This window comes from Cydia pomonella, chromosome 1 (genome assembly GCF_033807575.1).
Source record: "Cydia pomonella isolate Wapato2018A chromosome 1, ilCydPomo1, whole genome shotgun sequence".
NCBI lineage: Eukaryota > Metazoa > Arthropoda > Insecta > Lepidoptera > Tortricidae > Cydia > Cydia pomonella.
In genome coordinates, this window is record NC_084703.1 from 33001952 (window position 1) to 33027094 (window position 25143).

General features: G+C 36.2%; 1 protein-coding gene across 27 annotated transcripts in view; it reads left to right on the plus strand.

The window, feature by feature from the left end:
- The window catches only part of LOC133519967 (TLD domain-containing protein 2), a 184824-nt gene that overhangs the window by 152473 nt on the left and 7208 nt on the right, over window positions 1–25143 (plus strand). For 24 of the 27 annotated variants that reach the window (XM_061854276.1, XM_061854309.1, XM_061854330.1 and 21 more), the window contains 3 exons: window positions 20935–21053; window positions 21951–22110; window positions 23051–23261. In XM_061854276.1, coding sequence (XP_061710260.1) covers window positions 20935–21053; window positions 21951–22110; window positions 23051–23261 — 490 coding nt within the window. Of the gene's footprint in view, window positions 1–6946; window positions 7023–12002; window positions 12437–17396; window positions 18143–20934; window positions 21054–21950; window positions 22111–23050; window positions 23262–25143 lie in introns of those variants that run through there. The other 3 variants (XM_061854363.1, XM_061854354.1, XM_061854347.1) reach the window with 3 other exon arrangements.

Here is a 25143-nt window from a genome sequence, read left to right on the forward strand (position 1 = left end):
GTCGACAGGACAATGAGGCATTAATTATCTCGCCAATAACGTCAAAATGGGTAGCATAGGTTTGATGGTTTCTATGACTGGCATAGAAAATGTTGCCCTTAATATACAATCAATTATTATTATTATTTTCTACTAGGGAGACGTATTTATTATGCCATTGCCGCGAAGCCCCGATTCCAGGAAAATAACCTCATCGCAAAATTCATTATACTCCAGTCATTTCGCGGACCGGAATTATGGCGGTTTGGGCGGCTCCGGTCATATTCCGGTCTCGCCAGTATAGGTTTAGGTCAAAATCACTTCATTTTATTTCATTTATTAATTGTATAGTCATGTACATACATTATTAAGGTGATGCAATACAATTCAGTAAGTCAGTCCATGACGCCCTGTGAGGGCATACAATAACAATATACTACCTTACAAATCTAAGCTAATCATTATAAAATAAAATTATTCGTCACGATCATCATCCGAATTTACAAATACCTACACAAAATTTAAATTATTAATACATTTAAATATGTTACAATTATATGGATAAATAAATAGTCACTACAGTAATAATTCAAAATAAAATAGGAATTATAAATTATCATCAAAAAAATCATTAACTGAATAATAGCATTTATCGACTAATAATATTTCTAATTTAGTTTTGAAGGTCGCATTTTCAGGTTCTTGCTTAATCGAGTCTGGAATTTTATTAGTTATTAGGATACATTTGTAATGTGGACTATTTCTACACATTTGTAGTTTTGTTTGAGGTAGTTGCAATTTATTCCTATACTGTGCTCTAGTTGTTTCCTTATCCTGTTTTAATTCAAATAAATGAGAGTTTTCGCGAACAAAAATAGCAGCTTGCAATATATAGATGCAGGGCAGTGTTTATAGTTTGTAGCGGACAAAGTACGGACGGCAGCATTCGCTAAAATTCGAATACACTTCTTCTGCATTATAAAAAGTTGCTCGGCCTCGACACTATCACCCCAAAGGACTACAGCGTACCGAAGCCATGCGCACGCATATGCGTAGTATGCGGATAATGCACACTCGAAGTTTGTGTTCTTTTTTAGTATGCTTAGGGCATATATAAACTTCGACATTTTCGTTTAAGTACGATTCTAGAGTAGCCAGTTTCTATTTAATTCTGATTCTAAGTACGTATAATTCAGAATGAGGCATTTTCTAAGTTTTCCAAGTTCCTACAATGTTAGATTATCCATATTACTAATTCCTAGCACTTCAGATTCTCTCAATGCCAGATTCTGAGTAGGTCAGAAAATTACATTTCCAGAATCTCAGTATGTCTAAATGTGAGTACGACCGATTCTACTCGTATGTTGATTAAATTATGTTTTTTCAAACTTGTAATGAAATGTTGACATGACTTACTTCAAATTAGGTCCGGAAATACTACATATCAGGAGCGATGAGTGAAGATGATATGTAAAGGAATTTCATATAGCCTTACACACCTAGGCCTGTAAGGCAACCTTCTTTTGTTTTTTAACGTCAAATAATGGCACTTCTTGGCATTCAACTATAAAAAACCTATAAGCAAAATTCTGCAAGTATGCTTTATTAAATTTTTTTGTCTTTTTTGTGTTTTTTTTTCTTTTTGTGTTTGTTAAATATTATTTCAGGGAAAGGGGTACAAAAATTTCATTATTTTTGCGCTACGACGCACGGTTTAGGAGATACAGCCCCAAAAAGTTTTATTTTTTTCAGTCATGCAGAAATCTTTATAGGGCTGTATCTCCTAAATCGTGCGTCGTAGCGTAAAAATAATCAAATTTTCTTTCCCCTTTCGGTAACAACAAAAAACACCAATAAGAAAAAAAAAGAAAAGAAAAAAGCGTAATGGCGTGCGTGGTAGCGCCAAAACAATTACATTTTTGTTCCCCTTCAATACCCCACGCACTGAATAACCTATCACATTAGGACATGAAACAATCATCATCATCACCATCCTATTTCATTGCAAGTTTGAGAAAAGCACTATACAAATCTCGGCGGGAAACGGGGTTGCCGGCCGCGTCTCTCTATCCGACCTCGCTACGCTCGGCCGTCTATATCTACTTGGCCTGCAACCCTTCGTTTCCCGTCCTCTATAGTAACGTACTATTACTACTATTAGAGTATATTCTAAGAAGGTCAGATAATATGTTAATCAATTTCTGGCTACATTAGGCGACTGTACAGTCAAGAGAAAGAAAAATGTCTTGGCAACCAAGTTTCGCAACCAGTTGCCGAAAAAGAAAAAAAATCTTGTTATTAAACCAGTCCGGTTTCTTAAAAAAAAAGAACATTTCGCTTCGCGGTGCTCCTATTTCTGGGCGGTTTGCCCTTTGGTCACCTAAAGTTACCTAACGAACCTAACCTACCTACCTATTAATTTAGTGTGAAATCTGTGAAAGCATTACACTTTGTGGAAAAAAGTGTAGGTAAGTAGGTAGGTTAGGTTCGTTAGGTAGCTTCAGTTGCCCGAAGGGCAAATCGCCCAGAAATCGGAGCCCCGCGAGGCCAAAATCATTGATAGTATCTATTACATTTACTATTGAGTCATACTAAATATACTCCATACTCTTTTTATCTTGTGAATTATACCTCTTCTTTTCAGAGTTAGACTTGTACATAAACTGACCTAATAAGAAATAAAATGTCTCAGAATTAGTTGCTGTAAGATTCGGATTTATTTAGAAAACGACGCGATACGAATCTGATATAATAAGAAAATGCAATTTGCAGAAACAATTTTTTTGCTAATCCGACGTAATACTATCATGACAATGGTCTACCCAGAATCTGACCTAGTCAGAAATTAACTTAAAGAGAAAGTGATTTCCACATTACAAGTCATGTCCTGAAAATATCTGATTCAGAAACAGACCTAAGATGAATCTGGTATGAACCAGAATCGTACTCAATCAGATTTTGATCTAAACCTAAACTGGCGAAACCATACGAATATGACCGGAGCCGCCCAAACGATTATGGCGATTTGGAAATAATTTATAACCTGTTTTTAGTTTAATAGATATATCATGATTTTAGTATTTTGTACGAACTAGAACAACCTACTACCTACCTAACAACCTACCTACACCTATTACAAATGTTATTGCTGTAGGATTATTATGAAAATATTATTTATATGACGTTTAATAATCATTTAAACAAAGTACTACTACTCGTATTTGTTTCTGGCAAATTAAAACACGTATCACACGTGCCATACATTTGTAGATTTATTAGCTTTACATGTATACGTCTTCATTGATTTCGTTTTCTTACTGATTTTAGGCAAAAATGTCGTTATGCTCGCAGATTAAAATAATAATATTCGTCATACTGGCGTTCGGCTGCGTGGACGTATGAGTCAAAGTGCGTGTAAATTCGTATTATTGTAAGGTTCGTATCGTACGTACAAGACAACAATAAATACATTTATATGTAGATCATGTGTGCATGAGTCGTGCGTAAATATAAAAACCGGCCAAGAGCATGTCGGGCCACGCTCAGTGTAGGGTTCCGTAGTTACTCTTCCGTCATAATAAGCTAAACTGGAGCTTAAAGTATAGTAAATTGTTAACCAAGGGATGAAACGGTACCTTTCACGCGAGTTAAACAAATAGGCAAATTTGCATAATCAGTACCTAATTAAAGTAAGTCTTTTTACTATGAAGGGGAAACTTTTTGCGATAACTCAAAACAGCTAAAGTGATCATGTCCGCTATAGTTTTCATTTAATGTCTTTTTTAAGCTCTACTTCCACGATTTTTTTCATATTTTTTGGACCTATGGTTCAAAAGTTAGAGGGGGGGGGGGAAACATTTTCTTTTTCTTTCGGAGCGATTATCTCAGAATATATTCACTTGATCAAAAAATGTTTGTTGAAGACCCCTATTAGTTTTCAAAGACCTTTCCAACAATACCCCACACTGTAGGGTTGAAGCAAAAAAAAAATTCACCCCCACTTTAAGTGTAGGGGAGATACCCTCAAAAAAATTTAATTTTTAGATTTTATTGTACGACTTTGTCGGCTTTATTGTTTTATTTATCCATGCCGAATTTCAGCTTTCTAGCACTAACGACCACGGAGCAAAGCCTCGGACAGACAGACAGACAGACAGACAGACGGACATGGCGAAACTATAAGGGTTCCTAGTTGACTACGGAACCCTAAAAAAAACTGAAGGACATTACACAACACAAGGACAAGGACATACTTAGTCAAGTCTTTACTGACTGACTTTCTGTCACAAAGATTTTTACTGATATAAAAGTTTTATCCCTTATTATTCATTATATATATGGGTTGAAAGCTTATTAAATGCTTAATTACTTACAATATAATTTAACGTAATTTTTTGTCTCAGTTTTGCATAATTCAATGTAATATTTGGAAAAAAAAATATTAAAAAAAACATGCAAGAATTCCGCAAGCTCTTAAAGGTTTGGAAACCTATTTATATATTTTTCTTTTTTACATAAGACGAAAGCTAGGTCTTTTATCTTTTTTAAAATATATAATTTATCTGTATTGGACTTGCAAACTTACAACAGTACATGTTTTACTAAACCTACGCGTTGGATGGCAGACAAAAATAAGCGTGTTACTGAAAAGTACCCTAAGTTTTAAAGGTATTAGCTGAAGTATAGACTTGTCACAGAACCAAATGCTGGTCATAAAATAACTTTGTAATAAAGTAGGGTCATACAATTTAACATTTATTATTGTGACACTGATTTTGACTCCTTTTTATGAAGTATATATTTTTTTTAATCCTGCGGTGGCAGCATGGTTCCATTTTTATCACTTGTCATTATGCCCGTCACCTTCGCGCTTACATACTTGTTAGAACGTGACAGGCATGGTGACAAATGATAAAGAGACGACCATCTTAACCCTACAGCAGTGTATTCGCGTCTAATGATAATCCCAAAGTAAACAAATAAGTAGTAAATATAAGTCGCGATCTAGATTTTAAAATAATTATATTACGGTTTGATCGGTATGAAACAAGCTTTCAAATTATGGCTAAATTTTTTTATTTAAACATTTTATACCTTTGAATTACACTTTATTAGTAGTTACCTTTGTGACAGACAGAACTTATGACCTGACTTAGTATCATATGAAGGATAATATTTTTCCTACTGTGACACCTATTGAAAGGATAGCGGTTTGGAACATTGAGTTTCTATACTCAATGTCCCAAACCGCTATCCTTTCAATCAACTAGACTAGACTTGACTAACCGAGCCTATATCGACGAAGATTATTATCCTAAACTAAAATCAGTGTCCTCATATACAACAACAAAAAGCAGACAGCATAATTTGACACCGCAGTGGATTGTAATGGTCGCACGGGTTTCGGACAGCCATTTCCGTCGCGTGGTTGAATTCCGAGCGCGCCGCTACATTGTAACGACAGGGGTCCGTAAGGGGTTTATTCAACGATAACGATTCTACAGCTTTATTGAAACGTTTTATTAACCTACTACACTTGTGTTTTTCATTTTCTACTCATGCAAATAGATTTTCACCAAAAGTGCCTACCAACAGAGAGCCCGCCTAGCTGGTAAAATACATCTGAGTCCTTAGTGTAAATTTATTCGATAGCGAAACGTGACGTACGCGTTTGCGTTAAGTCTCATTTTGTACGGGATTTAGAAACAGCGCGCCAAGCGGGACGTCTTGGAAACTCAACGCGTACGTCACGATTCGCTGTCGAATAAATTTACACTAGGGATACAGGTATACATAGCATTTATTTTTGTAAATGACGTTGCAATAGGAATTTAAATAAATGACGCAAAGTAGATTTTTGATAAAACATAGTGTCATTAGGAAACCATTTGATTAGAAATGTTATACAGATTGTCGATCTCACCTTGACCTACGCGCTGCGAGTAGTCGTGTGTTTCGTAAGATCAAGCCGAAGGTAAAGACAGTAGATGATTCTAGCACCGGAAGATCACTAATCACTGTTTTTTTCCATTGTTTTTTCTAAAATATCGAATATTAAGTTATGTATGTTATAATTATAAATAGCGACAAATAGATCTGTTGTTAGTGGCCACGTCTAGTACCTACGCTAGCGGCACCGGGTTCGATATCCGGTAATTTACTCGTATCTACTGAACTGAACTATACTTAGTCTTAAGTCTTCGTACTGGCCGCTTTTTTTTAACTTGCCCTGTTATGTTAGTATGTATGTATGTTAATGTGGGTCTTGGAAGCTAAATTTTACCCACTTCCCGATTTCCGATTGAGCTGAAAATTTGTATACATACATATACAGTCAGATGACAATGCAATATTGTGGCACCATCAAGCTGATGGTGGAGATATGATGTGGCCATAGGAAATCTGTGATGAAACAACGCAACCTAATTGTGTTTTTGGGTTTTTAGAACTGTCTCGATGAGTATTAGTTACCTGTGGTAAGAAAAGTTCATTCAACGATAAAAGCTTGTACCAAAAATGAAATCTTTGCCTAAAACTTATTTAATATCAGCATAGATCTAATTACATACATCTAGGTACACTTTAGATACTACATTGATTGTTAATGAAGATATAGTAGATACGTACAACTACTAGGTGCGATCGGTAGGGCAGGATAGATTAGTGTGGGTACAGTCTTATGTCACATCAATTAAAAAATGCAAAACAATTGATGCGCTAACAATTATAATGATCTTGTCCAATTATACGAGACAGTTGATCCGTCTAGAGCCACGTCGGGGCGGCGACTCGGCCTCCTGAGTGATGATGATATGTATTTGCATGGCATGCCCAATGAAACGGCTTCAATTAAAGTTTTACGGGTTAGTCTCGTTATCATTCTGCTCGGTCGGGATGTTAATCGGCACTAATTGAGGGCCTGTCGCAGGCTCGTTGTCTCGACATAACATATTGTGCATGATTTATGCACGGGACGGGTTCAAATGCAAGCCATGCGCGCACTGGTGCCGCAGTGTCGGCGGACCGCTGGTGCGAAAACTCAGGTAAGGTGCAGCGGCTTCTTATGGCCTTTGTTTTTCTTGTAGTTCACATATATGGCAAAGCTCTTTAAGACGTGCTATAGACAGGTTCTGTCTAGAACAGTCAATATCAACGTGATGTGACGATTAGCTTATCTTATAGCCACACAACTTAAATATAAAGTGTATTGTATACCGATAAAGTGGATAAATTATAACCATTTGTGTATAATTTAGGGTAAAACAAGACTTGCATGAAAAACCTGTAAAAACATGTTGTTATAAAATGCATGATCCATTAACTTTGCTTATTATAGAATAGTTTTACCGTAATAATAAATTCTGCCTCCAGTATATTCATTATCATGAATGTTATGATTACTTTAGGCTCACACCTTTGTTTTTTAGGTTTACTAGTGTAAAGAAACATATATCCAAAAAAATCCTTTAATTTATTTTTAGAAAATGAAGATTTGATGGTAGCATCGATAAATAAATTATGTCAATTACGGGTTATTTATGATATGAGATACAGCCCGCTGAGAGATAGATCGACAGGCAACGGTTGCTACGTAATAGGGACCAGTTGACTCCTTTCGGGACGTAACCCTAAAAAAGTGCTAACTAACTTTATACATTAATATCTATACTGCAATATAATTAAATTATAGCGTATCCATAAAAATTAGTAAATCTTATTGTAATCCTCAGATTAATTATTTGCCGAAGAATATGTTTGCGGGAGGGTGTATCGATATCAAATATAAAAGATAAGTAGGTTTTACTCATAATCTCATAAATATCGGCAACGTCACTCATCGTACAGTCAGCGTCAAATACTTTGTAGCAGTCAAAGTGGCCAAATAGTTCGGTACACCATACTAAATATATGGTGTACCGAACTATTTGACTACTTTGGTTGCTACAAAGTATTTGACGCTGACTGTACCATCCAATTGCATATCCAATAGGTGTAGATAACTAATCCGATTTTAATATTGTAGTTTTTGTTTATTTGGTTGCACGCATTATAAGCGCAACGATAAAACTACAACCTAAAGTAGGGTTAGTACCTACCTAAGGTCAAAACATTAAAGTCATAAAATTTTGTTCTTTAACCTGGTGTTTTTAATTCATAATAAACTTTAAAATCATCACTCATAAGTAGATAGAGGACTAGAACAATAATAAAACATGCGTGAGTATTCCTTTCAGAATTGATTTCTTGTCGTGCGTCATGGCGCTGAAGGCACTGCTATAAGACAGTGTGACAAATGGGTGTTATTGGTGGTCAAAGGGTTTTTGTGTCGCTGAATTAAAGTTTTAGACTAAACGAGGGTATCTCGACGACGACAGACAGACGAGACCACCACTATACTATATGCATTATACACTATATGCATAGTCACTACCGAGTAAGCTAAGGAAGTCGTTAAAATTAATTATACAATTCATCCACTTTCAACTCGAGAACCGGTGTATGAACTTGAACTATTAAAATGTAGCATACCATACATAAATATAAAACAGGTAAGAGTAGCGATTGCAGGTCGAACCGCCCTGAATAAGGGCTTATAATATGCTTGTATTACCTCAGGGATAAATACTCGTATTTTAATATTAAAGCGGTTTTGATTGTGAAAAGAAGTCCTTATAACAAAAAATTCAAGTGCTTTTGAAATTTTTGAACGAGTTTGCTTTTCTCTCTAACTAATAAAAGACTGCGTGACTCCAGTTGTATAACTGCCGAAATCCCTACTAATTACCTCTGTCTGTATGTATGTTTGCCTGTTCCCTCTTCACGCTTAAACTACTGAACCGATAATAAAATTTGGTATGGAGACAGTTTGAGGCCCGTGAAGGACACTATACGATACGATAGTTTTTATCAATCATCATTATCCCACGTAGGCGAAGTCGCGGGCAGTAGCAAGATTTCATGTATAATTTTTTTTCTATTTAATAAGCAAACCCAGAACTAGATAATGGCTTGGTTTGTACTTAATTGATTCTGTCCTAAAATAGATGCTACCTAAGTAAATATTATAGGACATTATTACACAAATTGACTAAGTCCCACAGTAAGCTCAATAAGGCTTGTGTTGAGGGTACTTAGACAACGATATATATAATATATAAATACGTAAATACATCGAAAACACCCATGACAGGAACAAGTATCCATGCTCATCACACAAATACATGCCCTAACCAGGATTTGAACCCGGGACCATCAGCTTCGTAGGCAGGGTCACTACCCACTAGGCCAAACCGGTCATCAAAACGTCAAGTATAGGTACGATCTTTAATGGAGTGACCATTATCTATTGCTATATATTTTAGTGTCACGCATAGTGGACAACCAGAATTATGAAGGTTAAACTCATTAATGGAAAATTATTATCTAAATAAATGTTACGCGTTTTTTTACGGAACAATATACTATGTATCACAGGCTCGAATATTATTTGACATTAAAATAAGTAAGAATAATCTTGGTTCATGTAAATTTTATATTAAACAGGAGAGGGCTATGTACAGTATTTTAATTTAAATTTTACAATAAAGAATTTTACTGATATGTATATCAAGCTTTATAAATGTATACCTAGGTAAGGTATTCTTTGGATTCCGTATTAATTTACCTCGGGAGTTAGTTGACGTAAAATATGGGTTTAATCACGGTAATTCGGTAAGCGCTCAGTAACAATTGCACATGTGATGTAAATATCTTTCAATTATCCTATACCTTATCGCGGCATTGGCACGCTAGTCAATTAACGCGGTCTGAGGTTTTCCTAAACAATATTTACCAGATGTGTTTATAATATCAATTGAGATTATGTACCAATACGTGTAGGTCGAGGTAGGTTAGGTTTTGAAAGATGCCAATAAAAAAACGCTTAAGGTATCTAAATTGTGTTGTCCAGCTAGGCCGTAATTTCATTTGTAGGTTACACCTTATTATCATGTATCTACACTGCGTTTTCTTATATGGGCATGAATATTAAACTGGAAACATATTTTTTAAAGCCTTGTGCGCTCACGACGCTGCGGTGCGTGGCGTGAGCGAGCGCAACCGCTTCGTTAATCCGACCGAGCGGCTCCGTCACCTCTGCGCAGGCGCGTTCGCGCGGCGCTGGGTCAAACATACATTGACATTCCACCCAATGTCGTCACGTTGCTTCGCGCCTTTCCAATCGTTATTACTAATTGCTACCAAGTAATTACCTAATGAATACGAATACATGCACATTGCACGCGGCTATTTATAGACCGATCTAAATAAAATCGTCACTTCTCATGCGCTCGTTATTGCTACGTGGTACGTGCAACTCGTGCGAGGAACTAAGAGGAAACGACTAATTATAGTTTTACATTCTTATTCTAATTGTACATAATGTTACATTCTTCTGTAATTGACGAATTTAGGCACCATATCCTTCGGTGGTGCAGTTAAACACAAAAAGGGTCATTACCATTATAGCGGGCAAAAAAATACCCTTACGAAGTCATATGTAAATACAGTAATGGAATTAATCTTCTTTAACGCGTAGTTGTGGTTATTTCATCCATCCACGTATATACGATATTGTCGTAATAGGCCAAGCAACAAGAAAGTATAGATAAAAAAGCTTGGAACACAATTGATGACTCCGTAACTTTGTTTGGACTAGTTAGGAGGTGAACATATCAAAAGTCCCCGGTCCTTGAGTCGAGAGGGAGAGGGGGGTTTGAAAAATTTTTCGGTTTTGCACTGATTTCTTGGGAACTCTGCGTCTTATCGAAATGACTACTTACTCAAAACGAAAGCTGATTAAATTTGCTTCAAGCTTGATTTAGTCAAGTTTTTTGATATCATGAATGGTTTTCGAGATATCCTCTCTTGAAAGTTTATTTGGGGCTTTCAATTTTATCTTGATATCCATCAGTGAAGCTACTAGACCAGGTTTGGTATGGTTTTCGTATAAATCTCGAGTGCCCAATTCATTTATGGTATCACATTGACACCATTCCGATGTAAACTACTCTTCACGCTTAAACCGCTGAACCGATATAGTTGAAACTTAGTATAGAAATATTTTGAGACATATATTTTTTTATCTCAAAAATCATTCTTTAAAGGTGTGAAATCGGGTGTGGGGGGGTTCTTCGCCGAAGCTGAATTCCTGAAGTTAATACTGTTTAAATTTAGGTTTGAAGTCATGTGCTACCTACTAGATATGTATTTTCAACTAAATCAAAGATCATCCCAAATGTCATCTAAATCGGTTCAGCGGTTATTGATTCCCTATACAAATTTCCACCCCAATTTTCACACCCTCAAAAGATGATTTTGGTTATAAAAACTATCTTACGTTCTATCCCGGGACTCAAACTATCTATATACTCAATTTCAACGAAATCGGTTCAGCTATTTAGGCGTGAAGAGGAGATTAAAATAAAGTTTTTTAATTTTGTTTTTACTTCGGAATATGGTGTACATGTGATACCATTAATTTAGCACCCCCGAGGTATAAAAAAAAAATATACAAACACGGCCTAGCAGTTCACTCATGTACATATCAAAATAAAGTTGAGAGCCCTAAATAAACTTTCAAGAGGGTATATCTCAAAAACTATATCGAAAGACTTGTAATCAACTTGCATTTTGTATGTGTGACCATGTCGCTAAGACGCAAAGTTTCTGAAATATAATCGAATAAAACCCGAAAAATGAGACCTTCAAACCCCTCTCTCCCTGCCGGCTCAAGGGCTACGGCCGGGGACTTTTGATATGTTCAGCTCCTAACTAGTCCAAACAAAGTTTTGAAGTTAAAAATTATGTTCCAAGCATTTCCCTCTATAATTTTTTTTGAGCATTCGTTGCCTGGCCTATAAGCCGTAATGAATGCAAATAAGTATCGCGGGCAGAGTGAATTAATTCTCCACGTATGGGTTTAGCGGGGCCGCTGCCATGCCGGCGCGGAGCTCGAAGCCCCGAGGCGCTCACGACGGGAGCAGTGTCCAAGCAGCGCCGGCTTGCCGCACCCGCCGGTTCGGTTGCCGCATGCCATTACTAATATTTGGACGTCATTCACCATACACACAGCTGACCGTCAGCTGCATACATCATTGTTTTCGCGACTGCGGTGTCGACGTGCTCGCAACGCCAACCAATTATAACGAAGTTTGTTTATAAGCCAATGCACACGACGCCACCATTCAGTGTTTAGTTACGAAACCTTGTAATCGCGTGGGTGAAGCTAATTTAACGTTGGCAGATGTCGCCGTCGTGTTTTTGTGGGATATAATAGCGGCACGTTGTACCTATTGCAAAGCGTATCGCTTATTGTGTGGTGCGTGTGAACTGACAAATGCAGACTATGAAATGTATAGAGATGGTGCGTCTCGGCCCCGCCACTACGGAAAGGTCTTCAACTTTCGACAGCGATAAGGTGAGGCCTCGTCGACAGTACCGTTGTGAATACTACTGTCTAGTGCTACACTGATATCGTGTATTGCACTATAAATGTATAATCATAGCTTAACATGATTAAAACTCGAAACCTGAAACATCAAATGCTACGATATTGTGCACTTTTGTATTTAAATATATAGTAAAATGTAGGTGCTAGGTATGTTATGTTACTTATGTTCAGCTTATGTTATTATATATTTTTAATAGTGTGTTTATGTATTAATGTGTTTATTTAGGTATGTGTTTTTGCAAGTTCCGTCTTATTAAGACTTATCCAAATACTCGAATCAAATTTGATGGCCTTTTTTTAATGTGATTGACATCTGTATAGGTATACAATTTATACACCTTTGATGGCTGCGCGAGTAGATAAAAGTATAAATACGGTGTAACCAAAGTAGTATCAAAACTCAAAACACGTCGTAACTGTAAAAATCCATCAAGTAGTTGAGACAACAAATCAGATCATAAAAGTGAAAGAAATTTGGCAACACAGTTTCATATTTTTACATCAATATAAATAATAAAAAAATGTAGGTGCAACGAAAGCATAAAGTAATAGATATCCGAGGCAAGGCATTAAAAACGGGCCAATTGAGGGAAATAAACAAAGTGTTATTGGTTATTATAAACTATTCTAACTGAGCAGTGCGCGGGATGGCCTGGGAAACCAACAATTATAATCCGATTTGTTACTACCTCTGTGATCATTACCATGCTTTCCAAGAAAAAAATTAAAATGAGACTTAAGTACCTACCTTATCGTGCGCACTTATGGAATATAGACATGTACCTATATGTATTTATCGGTCCTGAGGTACCTACGAGAAAAAAAAACAGTCTACGCGCATAGGACCTGGTTGCAACAACTAAACATAATAAAATTAATTAACTTCGGTTTTATATTTATAATTAAGATTTAGGTTGTTTCTTATAACATTCATTACTAACGTATGATAATTTTGTACCTAATAGTACATTTTAAAAATAAAGTTTTTGTTCTTGAAATATGATGTGAAGCCCATTGCATAACAATTTGTAACGTGTGATATTACCGGAACTCTCTTTAAATTGGAATCGGAATTAGTTCCGCTTATAGAAGGTGCCCGTGAGCATTGCAAGACATTTTAACTAAGCATTCCTGGTAATATTTAGATACTAAAGTAAAATGTCATATAAAAACTTCTGGATTAGGCCTATTTTCAGAGATAATTAAATGTTTTTCAAAATCATTCTTTCGCCATAAGTCGGTACAAAACACATTTTTGACTTCGGTATTGCCACTTTGAGGTCTAGTCTGGACATAAGTACCTATTGATTGACATCGAAAAATTTTACAAAAATATTCAAGAGGCTACTCCCAAATAAAATAAAAACTTTTTAGTTAATTTTAGGTTGTGTTTATCAATAAAAATTACGTTTAATAAAAAGGGTTTTTTTTTATCGAATTTCACAAAAAGTCGTAATTTTTTTTGCTTCTGTTGCCATCAGGAATGCACCATTAAAATCTCTCGCAATGCTCACGGGCACCTTGTATTATTAACTAACTATTGCCCGCGACTTCGTATGCGTGGATTAGTATGTTGGTGGTTATATACATGAGCATAGAACATTATGCAGCAAAAGGTTAATTATACAACGCATGAGATTTGTCTGACACAATCTTCGAAGTGAATAAAAGTGAAAAAAATTGTTCTCGATATAATCCCTTAAGAATCTAATGCAAACTTTAAACCCCTTTTTCACCAATTTGGGAAATTAATACTTTCAATGAACGCCATTTTGAAAGCCTAGCTTCGAAGAAAACTCGTACCACATATAAACTTCTATGCCCTTTTTAACCCCCTTAGGGGTTTAATTTCCAAGAACGTAAAAAAACCTTTTTTTAATCTTACATTATGTTTTTCTATGAAGGTTTAAAGCATTTGTAATGGATTCAAACTTTCAACCTCTATTTAACCATTTTAGGAGAAGTTTTTTTTTAAACTTGTTTGACCTCCATATAAACATTTAACTCCTTTTTCACTCCCTTGGGGAATAAATTTTTAAAAACGCTTAAAATTGTTTTTTTCTCTTTCAATTAAGTACCAATTTACGAAGTTTCAAGTTCCTAGCTTAAGTTAAATTTTAAACCTCTTACAAATTATCAACCACTGTTTAACCTATTTCGGGGATGAATTTTTAAAAACGCTGAAATAACTTTTCTTGTATTCTAAAAATATGCTGTGATACAACGATTCAAGTCCCGCACAAAAATGTTTGATCTCCATACAAACTTTCAACCCCTTTTTCACCACATTGAAAAATGAATATTCAAAAACGCTGAAATTAGTTTTCTTCTTTTTTAATCAAATATCTGTTTACGAAGTTTCAAGTTCCTAGGTCAAACCAAATTTTTAACCCCACACAAACTGTCAACCTCTATTTAACCCTTTTAGGGGATGAATTTTTAAAAACGCTGAAATAACTTCTTTTGAATTATAACAATATGTCTTTATATAAAGTTTCAAGTCCCGTAAGTTTTTTTTTTACTCCATACAAACTTTCAAACCCTTTTTCACCACCTTGAGGGATGAGCTATCAAAAACGCTGAAATCAGTTTCTATTTTAATAAAATACCTTTTTACAAAGTTTCAGTTCCTAGCTCAAAATAAAACTTGAACCCCATACAAAATTATACCCCCTTTTAACCCCCCTTAGGGGTTGAATTTTCAAAAACTTTTAAATAACTTTTATTTGCAATCAGCTATTTCAAACTTTCAACCCATTTTTAACCCCTTTAAGGGATGAATTTTTAAAAACGCTGAAATTACTTTTCTTGTATTTTAATAATATGCTTACGTACAAAGTTTAAAATCCCGGACTCGAAAAAAATTTGATCTCCATATAATCTTTCAACCCCTTTTCACCACTTTATGGGATGAATTTTGAAAAACCCTTTCTTAATGGACCCCTAGACCTTATAAGGAACCTAATTACCAAATTTGGACTTTCTAGTCCCAGCGGTTTTGGCTGTGCGTTGATTTAAGTCAGTCAGTCAGGTCTTTCCCGTTTATATATATAGATTACAAGTTAATTATACAATAGACCCGATGATTAATTGAGTACACTGTTAATATCCTTAAGGTTCCACCAGAGCACGTTGTACTTCGGGTTAAAGATATTTATTATTCTCAAAAGAAATTAACATTTCACTTCATGAGACTTAAAAACTATTTACATACATGCCATGCAATTGCGCCCGTGAGCTTTGATTTTATACTTACATTATTTACTTGTATAATTACTTAGGTACTATGACTAGATTTTTGTACTGTATGACTATTTGATATAAATGGCTTTGAGTACAAAACAACAATATCATAGAATATATTGTCCGTCCAATATCACCAAATTTTCCCCGAAATTTTTTACTATTCAACAGTGCCACGCAGTGGGACCAAGCTCACTCTGCACAGTCGTTGTACTAAACACCGTTAACCTAATGTAACCTAACCTTGTATTTAAAGGGATTTTAAATGAGTAATGCTTCATAGTCGGGGTAACTTATGCCGACATTTACCTATATAAACATGGTACCGAACATTACATAGATATGGGAAGATTGCAACGGACTTATACAACGGAGGACCGCCGAAGACCTTACGAATCTTACGATGCAACGGGGCCACGCCTTAATAAATAAACGGGTTCATCCTGTTATTATCGTAATTTCATCCTTTGAGACAGAGTTTTATTCAATCAATCATTATTCTTGTTCAGTTCAATAGTCAACAAAATTATTCGTGTTTCTATAACTCTTTGTTCTTCAAAAGACTAACGGATAGATTTTTTTTACATAGTGACAATTACACAAGATGCCTGCTGATGGTTTAAAAAAATAATCTCAAAGGTCATTTTGACAAGTGTTAGTGGCTTAGGATTCACATTGGTTGATTTGACTATATCTATTATTTAATTATGTATAATATATCTGTTTTCTCAAACTCGAAATACATTTACGTAAATTTATTAAATACTTAATTATTAATTTAGTTACGCCAACCCTATGATAGGCACCCGTACAAACTTGTTTGCCTGCACGAGTAGCTTATTTTTACTAATTTACTGTAGGTCTTGGACCCGGGTATGTCCTGAAACTTCGTCCACAAGAGAGGTATGGGCATTGTGAATTTCATCTCGCTTTGTGTGGTAGCACAGCACAGCGGATGTCATTCCAGATCACGAGCAGAGCCCAACTGGGGAAGTACCTCCACCTTACAGAAACCCGCAGCCAAATAACACTAGACCCTACTCATAGTGTTGTGTTCCTGCCGGTGAGTAAGGTTGCCAGAGCTCAACGAGGGGCGGGAGGGGGTTAGGGTCGGCAACGCGCATGTAACTCCTCTGGAGTTGCAGGCGTACATAGGCTACGGATACTGCTTACCATCAGGCGGGCCGTATGCTTCTTTTCCACCGACGTAGTATAAAAAAAAGGTCTTTATTTTTATTTATGTACCTAAACAACAAAGAAAAAGCGCGATATGAGCTCACATACGTTTGTATGAAGGTTCGCAATCAGTTAAGTAAACCTGTAAGAATATGCTACATGCAATAATGGAAAATACAGGCACTTCATTGAAATCCTTATGTGTAGTTTTTTTTTGTAACATTTTTATTTGGCTTAAGTTTCTACATAAAAATTTCAATTCAAATACAAATGTTCAAGTATAATGCAAATTCGTTGGTTAAATAATTAAGGCCACTTGTAGCTAACTGTTTGCTGTAACGTTCACTAAAATTTGATAGAACGTGATGTCTTATAGGTCTATGCGAGCTATGTTTGTCAATCCGTCGATTGGGATTCTTGTAACTGGGTCTAAATTAGGAAATAGTTAACAAAAACATACCTAATTTAAAAAAAACTAATCTCATATTAAATACTCTTTGTACAATTTAACAACGCCTAAATGCTTTCTTATCTATTTAGCTACTTCATAATTGTGCGCAGTTCATCATCAGAAACAGCTTCATGCATTTCTCATATTTTTAAAAAATTCCTTATATACACTTGTACAGTAACATCGTCACTACCCAATTTCGGTTGTAAATTACTGATAAAGTAAATCCATCGATTGTTGTATACGCCTGCATTAAGATAAAAATGACACATTGATTGCCCCGAGATAAATGCGTGCTTATATTAAGTTTGCCCAAGCAGTATCTATTAGTCCATGTTCAAAATCCGTTGCTTGTGTAGAAAAAGTACACATATTATGCTACAAAAATGGCACTCATAGGAATTCAACCGTGAGATAATCAGTGGCGTGCATACGCAAAGCAAGAGAAGGCGAAGCCCACAACCACCTCCGGTGCTGTAGAGTCAACTTTATTTGATGCAGTGAAAATTAACATCTTAATACATCTTAATCCAGGCAATCAAGATGTTGAAGCTTTAAACGAGTTTATACTGAAATTTTAATACATGCGAGACATCTTAACGGGTTGCATAATGTTTCGCTTGATACGTAAAACGGTACGCAGACTAATAGACACGTTCCGAAAAGCCGAAATTATGATATTTAATATGGGCATGCGAAGAAGAGGCACCCTTCATTCCATAACTAGACGGGGGACTTCAGGCTCAAATAAAACAAGCACTCTACGCAGTCTACGAAGGGCCACAATACACTCGGTCTGCCAGGTGAGAGAACATTTATGAAACCGGGTCACTTAGGAGGAAAATTTAATTTTTAGTTGCTCCTGGGTGTTTTGTATTAGGTATTCACATTTGCTTGTACAAAATAAATACGTGACGTGCCCAATGTGTTTTGACACCAATTTGTTTTTCACTTTGGCCAACAGTCGGTTTGCCGAATAGGACTCATTGTTCAGTCGACAGACAGAGAGTATCATACATATCTTAATGTTTACCTTTCTTACTCCAGTACTATTACCCCAAAGAACGGAACCTATGGGTTTTTTGCTTACTGAATGGCCAGCCAGTTTATATAAGTACCTAATAATCTTCGTTCCTTAATGTATTACTTCAAAAAAATTATATGAAGCATATACCCAGAACGCTGGGTAATTAAGGGTCTGTCCCGAGGTACTGAATCTCAAGCTGCTTAACGCACTTACCGACTGTGCTGCCTGGAGCCTTTCGCCAACTTGACAATTGACATCTGACACTGACAATTTCCTGTATATTTACGGGTATGTAAGGTAAGTAACGACGTTACATAAAATCAAAATTTACGAATACTTGTTGAACCAGCAATGTACATGGTGTTTTTCATAAGGGAGTTTTCAGAAAATAGTGTACCCAATTAGCGTGAGTTGTTAAGAAAAGTTCATCGCTGTCAGTTTAGTAACGACAAATGGCATATTTTTTTTTCGTAAAAATTAAACACTAATCAATATGTTAACAGGCCCTAAGGCAAGAGTTCACGCTCGTAGGGGCTTTATCAGATAAAAATAAATCATTGATTATGTCCAAAATGGAGTTAATTAGAATACCGGTTTTTTTGAGAAAGTTACTTAATTGAAGCTCAGGAATGCACCCTTTTAACGGACATTTAAAAAATACTGAGTATGGTGAATTGTCAATGTCAGGCGACAATTGTCAGCGTGGTAAAACAGGGATCAGGATGCACCTTGTAACGGACAGACGCCCACATTTTTCTGGAGGTATAGTTTTTGATGTGGGTGTACAATGTGTGCATCATACCATAATAAAATTTTAAGATAAAAAGCAATTAGTTTTAAGATATATGACGAGCATTATAAAGTTATTGCTGCTTGGCCGTCATTTATGAGGTTTAATTTTATCAATCTTTATGGCTGTCAATATACTTTAGTGTGTCATTCGTAATAGTGTATTTAACGATACGTGTAAAATATGTTTTCGTTCATTTCGCTCCCTTTAAGCTGATCATTGTTATGAATTTGATTTAGAATAAGTGAGGATGATATTACACCTTTCTGAATTTCTCCATGAATTCGGGACTAATGTTGGGCATCTGTCTAGCAACGCATTGCTGCCTCGTTCAGAAGTGTTGGCCTAAATCCAGTAAGGTGTAATGAGCCCTTACGTAGAGCGCGCTCGCTGTCCATGTTGAATGTGAACTGTAGTGGTCACGCCATCACCGTCCCGAGTCACCGTAGTGCACCGTGTCCGTATTTTATCTCACTAACATTTATGTCACAGACCTAGCTACAACATTGATCTGATCGAGCACCCTGAAAACTTATCGCTGAATTGTGCTTGAATTGTGAACCTTTTGAAATTACATTGTATGATATTCTTGTTTTTATTCATACAAAGTTCAAGTGCGATGTCAGCTCGATTCAAGTTTTGCATGTGTATAATTCCTCATTACTAGCGTTTTAGACAAGTTGAAGACTTTACGTGGCTGCGCAGAAAATAAACATTTGTATAGGTATTTACAGTAGGTAATATTAATATTTTAGACTGTTTTTCGGGTTTGCGCGAATTCTTCATGTCATAACGGCGTTATGACAGATAAAGGCGTTATGATAACACCAGGTAGCAAGCTAAACTCGCTAATTACCACAATAAGTTCATAGCCATAATAAACCATATTACCAATGAAGTAAGGTTGATTTTTGTTTAATTATTTTTGGTAATTAGTGAGTTTTGCTTGTCGCCTGATGATAACGCCTTTTTCTGTAACGGGCAGCGATATTCACAGCCCTAGTAGGTTTATAAAACCCGAAAAACATTCAAACCTTGTTGTATTAATATTGTAACTTACTAACTCCCGAAACGATATGATAAACATAACAAATATTCTACTAATGCAGTCTAACTAAAACGGTAGTAATTCTTAATTTGAATGGGATATTCATTTTATATATAGACACTAACTTTTATTTTGTGCTAATTTATCTCAACTTAGGCATATGAAGGTAAGTAAGTAATTATCAAGTTTTATTTATAAAGATAATTATATTTAAATAAGAATTACTTACTCATAAATTAATATTCCTGACAAAGGATATGCCTATTTAACCGTGTAGACCTATACTAAATATACCTATATTTAATGAGACTATTTTTGTAATAAACTTTAAGCTCTACTACTATGGTATTAAATACGTTTTTGGTTTTGAGATAAATAATTCACATAATTGAATAATGTGCATGTAGTAATAAAATTGCTGAGTAATAATTAAAAAATGTTTTTTTGAAAAGCGATTCAAATTCATGAAACAAGAGGAGACGGAATTAATAGGTATTTTCACGGGATGTGTATTATTATGTGTAATATTCCTCAAGGCAACGATGCGCAATGTCACGCAATCTTTTTTGCCAAAATCGGCAAGGCTTCTGCACAATTTAACATGTGACGTCATGCCGTGAAAAAAATAACATATTGTTCAAAGATCGGCAAGATAATTAGTACCTCTTGTTGTTAAATATTTTATAAAGTGTGAAGAAGCTGGAATGAACGCTGTGTTGACTTGTGATAGGTGCTGTCGATGAGCGATGAGCTGCGACGCGCGCTGTACTCGACGGGCTCCTCCGTCGACATGGAGTTCTCGCCGCCCGACCTCATCGGCACTTCCGAGATTTTTACCATGGAACACAGGTAAAGTATTATTTTCACTCCTTATAATTTAAAAAAAACGCATATAAAATTAGCAATCCCCAGCTTTGAGCTAGCAAAATTAGACTTGGTTCTCTTTTTTGCAATTTGGTACTTTTCCAAAACATGGAACAATTTTTTTTTTCCCATACATTGGCGACGGTCACCGACGGCTTTGACTACCCCTACACTAGACAAACATCAAAAGGACGACTTTAGACTTTAGATATATCTGTATTCCTGCTCTGCATAGAGCAAAGACCAATATTGCTCCCATGCCATTATTTTCAAAACACTTTCTATTTCATTTTGTTACTTTTATTCGGGCGAACACCTCGCACACCCGAGGCGCGCGCGGTTGGCCGATCTATTGTTGTACATACTTAATTATTTTTCTAATATAAGGAATGAAAAGCAGAGTGTAACACGTTAGCAAATGTTGGCCTATCTCGTCTCAGAGAAGCATATGAAATCCTTGCTACGCTCAAGTTTTCAATTTAGCTCCCTTGTCATACAATCTGCTAATTCAACCGCATTGCGTCTGGAACCAGCCACTGGCTGCTTGCTGTTTATGGATACTTACTACTTGACGCTAATAGACTAATACTGTAAACATGACATGTGCTCGACGCCTTCAATTTATTGTAAACGTGTTTTGAATGCATTGAATATCATTAGGTTATAAGTGTTTATAATTAAATTCTGCTATTGCGAATCATACTATATAATAGATATTTACGTATGTGTGTCTTGGAATGATACACACACGTAAAGTAAATATTGTGATATTATTTCTACATTAAGAAGGGCGCTGTGCTGACTATTTCATGCGTGTACGGTACACAATGAACCCATCATTGTGTGCCGTCATAACCTATAATTACAATGTTGTTGTTATAGAGAGAAGCTGTGCAGCGTGCTGCCGGCGCGCGCGCAGGGCTACATGTGGTCGCTGGCCTTCAGCACCAGCCAGCACGGCTTCTCGCTCGCCTCCATGTACCGCAAGATGCAGCGCGTCGACAGCCCCGTGCTGCTCGTCATACAGGACACACAGAACAATGTAACTGAACATACCATTATGTTATCATTTCAAACTCCTCGACTGCGCTTTACACATTGTTATTGATCAAGGCGGTTTTCACAGTGGCGCCAGTGTGATAAACACCTAAACCCTTCCTCATAATGGATCACACACGAAAGATACAGCTGTAGAGGTGAAAACAATAAAGAAACGTGATGCCCCAGCGGCTCTAGTGTGCAGTAACCTTTACGTACTGTTTCGTCAAGTATCTGACGCACTTATTGCTTCAATTACTTGCATAATCTGCATGCATCATGATTATGAGCATACATCGTTATCGCGGGAGCAACAACGATTAGACAGTACTGGAAGATGACAAATAAACAATAACAGTACCCCTAGTGTAAATATTTTCGACAGCGAAACGTTACGTACGCGTTTGCGTTAAGTGTCATTTTGTATGAGATTTTTGACTTTCCAAAACGTCCCGCTTGGCGCGCTGTTCAAAAACCCATACAAAATGAGACTTAACGCAAACGCGTTCGTCGCGTTATGATGTCGATCAAATTTACACTAGGGGTACTGAACAGACACTCCTTTTGGGAAGCGTTTAGATATATATATATGTACCTATGAGTTCAAAATGTCGCAATAGAAAATTTAGATAACATTTTGGTCATCTATTACGAAAATTTAAATAAAGTACTTTAAGAAGTAAATACTGATATTAAAATTAAATACCTTGGTGGCTTATTATTTAACATATTGACTCATAGGTAAGCGTTTACATAGTGGAATAAGAGTTTTATTGACCTTTTCCAACGAACATTTCATTCCAGATATGAAGCACATTTAAGAGGTTTAGAATGTTCCGTTATACAAGACATTCTATTATACGTGTTCTTTGACAGGCTTGTTTTTGCTCCCGCGATAGCGAAGTATGATCATGCGTATATATATATAGAGTGTACTTGTCCAGGTGTTCGGTGCGCTGACATCGTGCGCGCTGCACCCGTCCGAGCACTTCTACGGCACGGGCGAGTCGCTCCTGTTCTCGTTCCAACGCGTGGACGAGCGGCGCGCGTCCACCGACGAGCCGCGCTCGACGTCCGCGCCCGCGCCCGCGCCCGCCGCCGCCCCCGCCCTCTCCCTCCCACCCGACGTCACCGTCGACGCCGATGAAAAACACGGTACGAAACATTAACCCTAGGGACACCGTCCGACCGCGCCGTTTCGTCAGCGACGTCATATATAGTAGGTAAACAACTTTTCTCAAACTTGTAATGAAATGTTCACATGACTTGCGATGAGTGAAGATGATATGTAAAGGAATTTCATACAGCCTTACACACTTAGGCCTGTAAGGCAACCTTCGTTTGTTTTTAAACATCAAATTATGGCACGTCTTGGCATTCAACCATAATAAACCTATAAGCAAAATTCTGCCATTATGCTTTTTTTTTCTTTTTTGTATTTTTTAAATATTATTTCAGGGTTTCAAAGGGGAACGAAAATTTGATTGTTTTTGCGCTACGACATAGGTTTATGAGATACAGCTCTGTAAAGTTTTTTTTTTTACAGTCATGCAGAAATCTTTATAGGGCTGTATCTCCTAAACCTTGCGTCGTAGCGCTAAAATAATCAAATTTTCGTTTCCCTTGGAAACCCAACGCACTGAATAACCTATCACATTAGAACATGAAACAATCATCATCATCATCATCCTATTTTTTTATTATTATTTCATTGCAAGTTAGAGAAAAGCACTATACAAATCTCGACGAGAAACGGGGTTGCTGGCCGCGTATCCCTAACCGACCTCGCTACGATCGGCTGTCTATATCTACTTGGCCTGCAACCCTTCGTTTCCCGTCCTCTATAGTAATGTACTATTACTAAAGGCCTTCTTGCCTGTAGTTATGTACAGTTTGCAAAAAAACGAATAAGCATAATTAATTCTATGAATAATTAATATAAGTTGTAATTGTTAGTCGTTTAATAAAATCGTTGTCCTTATCACTTCTTGATTGAATTTTTCAACTGATATGCATGATTTTAACAAGATTTATTTATAGGTGTTTTAAATTTATCTCTTGGAAATAATAAATTTGTACAAATTACACATAAACTCTTTTAGTTTGGATACGCAGTGGTCGTCTACCGAGTTCAGGAAATGGTACCATATTAATTATTCAATAACATAATTATAAAAATTACTTCTATGGTAAACTGTATTGTTTGTATATTCATGAACGACGCAAAAATACGAAGATAATTACTCGAAATTGACAAGTACATTATTTGTATCTTATAACGACAATTTAAGTGTACAGTCAGCAGCAGAAGTCGCTATACACTCCAGGTGCTCAAAGAGAGGTAAACGTTTAAACTGTCAAAAAGTTGTTGACTGTCATGGTAGTATTTACTTGTGAGCTCTCAACGTGTCACAAATATCTTAACAGTCGCTATTCATTACAACAAGTCATTGATACCTAAGCTGTCAATAAACCACTGCTATCTAAGCGGTCAACGTGTCAAATATATCTGAACAACGTGGAAAAATAGACGTTTAAAGCATTCAAGTATGGTCGAATGTTGAATGAAAAATAGCCATGCTTATTTCAGGTAATCGTTTTGACAATCATCGAAAGTAGTGCAGTCTTGTCATCACATACATCCATCTCACGATTTTTCTCATCAATCATTTGACAGGTGCCGTCCAGTCAAGTTACTGTAACTTATTTATTTACTTTTCAGCAAGATCATCGAAACGCTTGACACAGCGAAAGCTATATGAAGCCGAATTTAGAGCCATTTGTCAAGGCACGTTGTGGTCTCATTAAAGTTCGTTTGCTGTTCAAAGCAGAGAACACAGGTTCAAGTCTCAGTGGAGGCACAAACGATTTTTTTTCGTGTTTAATTTTATTATATAGCTTCTTATTTATTTTAAGTTACTAGAATAGGCATAATATGTTAGATAAAATATTACAGCCCTAAGATGGTTTTGTAAGGCAATCAAATGTAAAATAATTAAATGAAAACATAAATATGGTAAATAACTAAGTATTAATA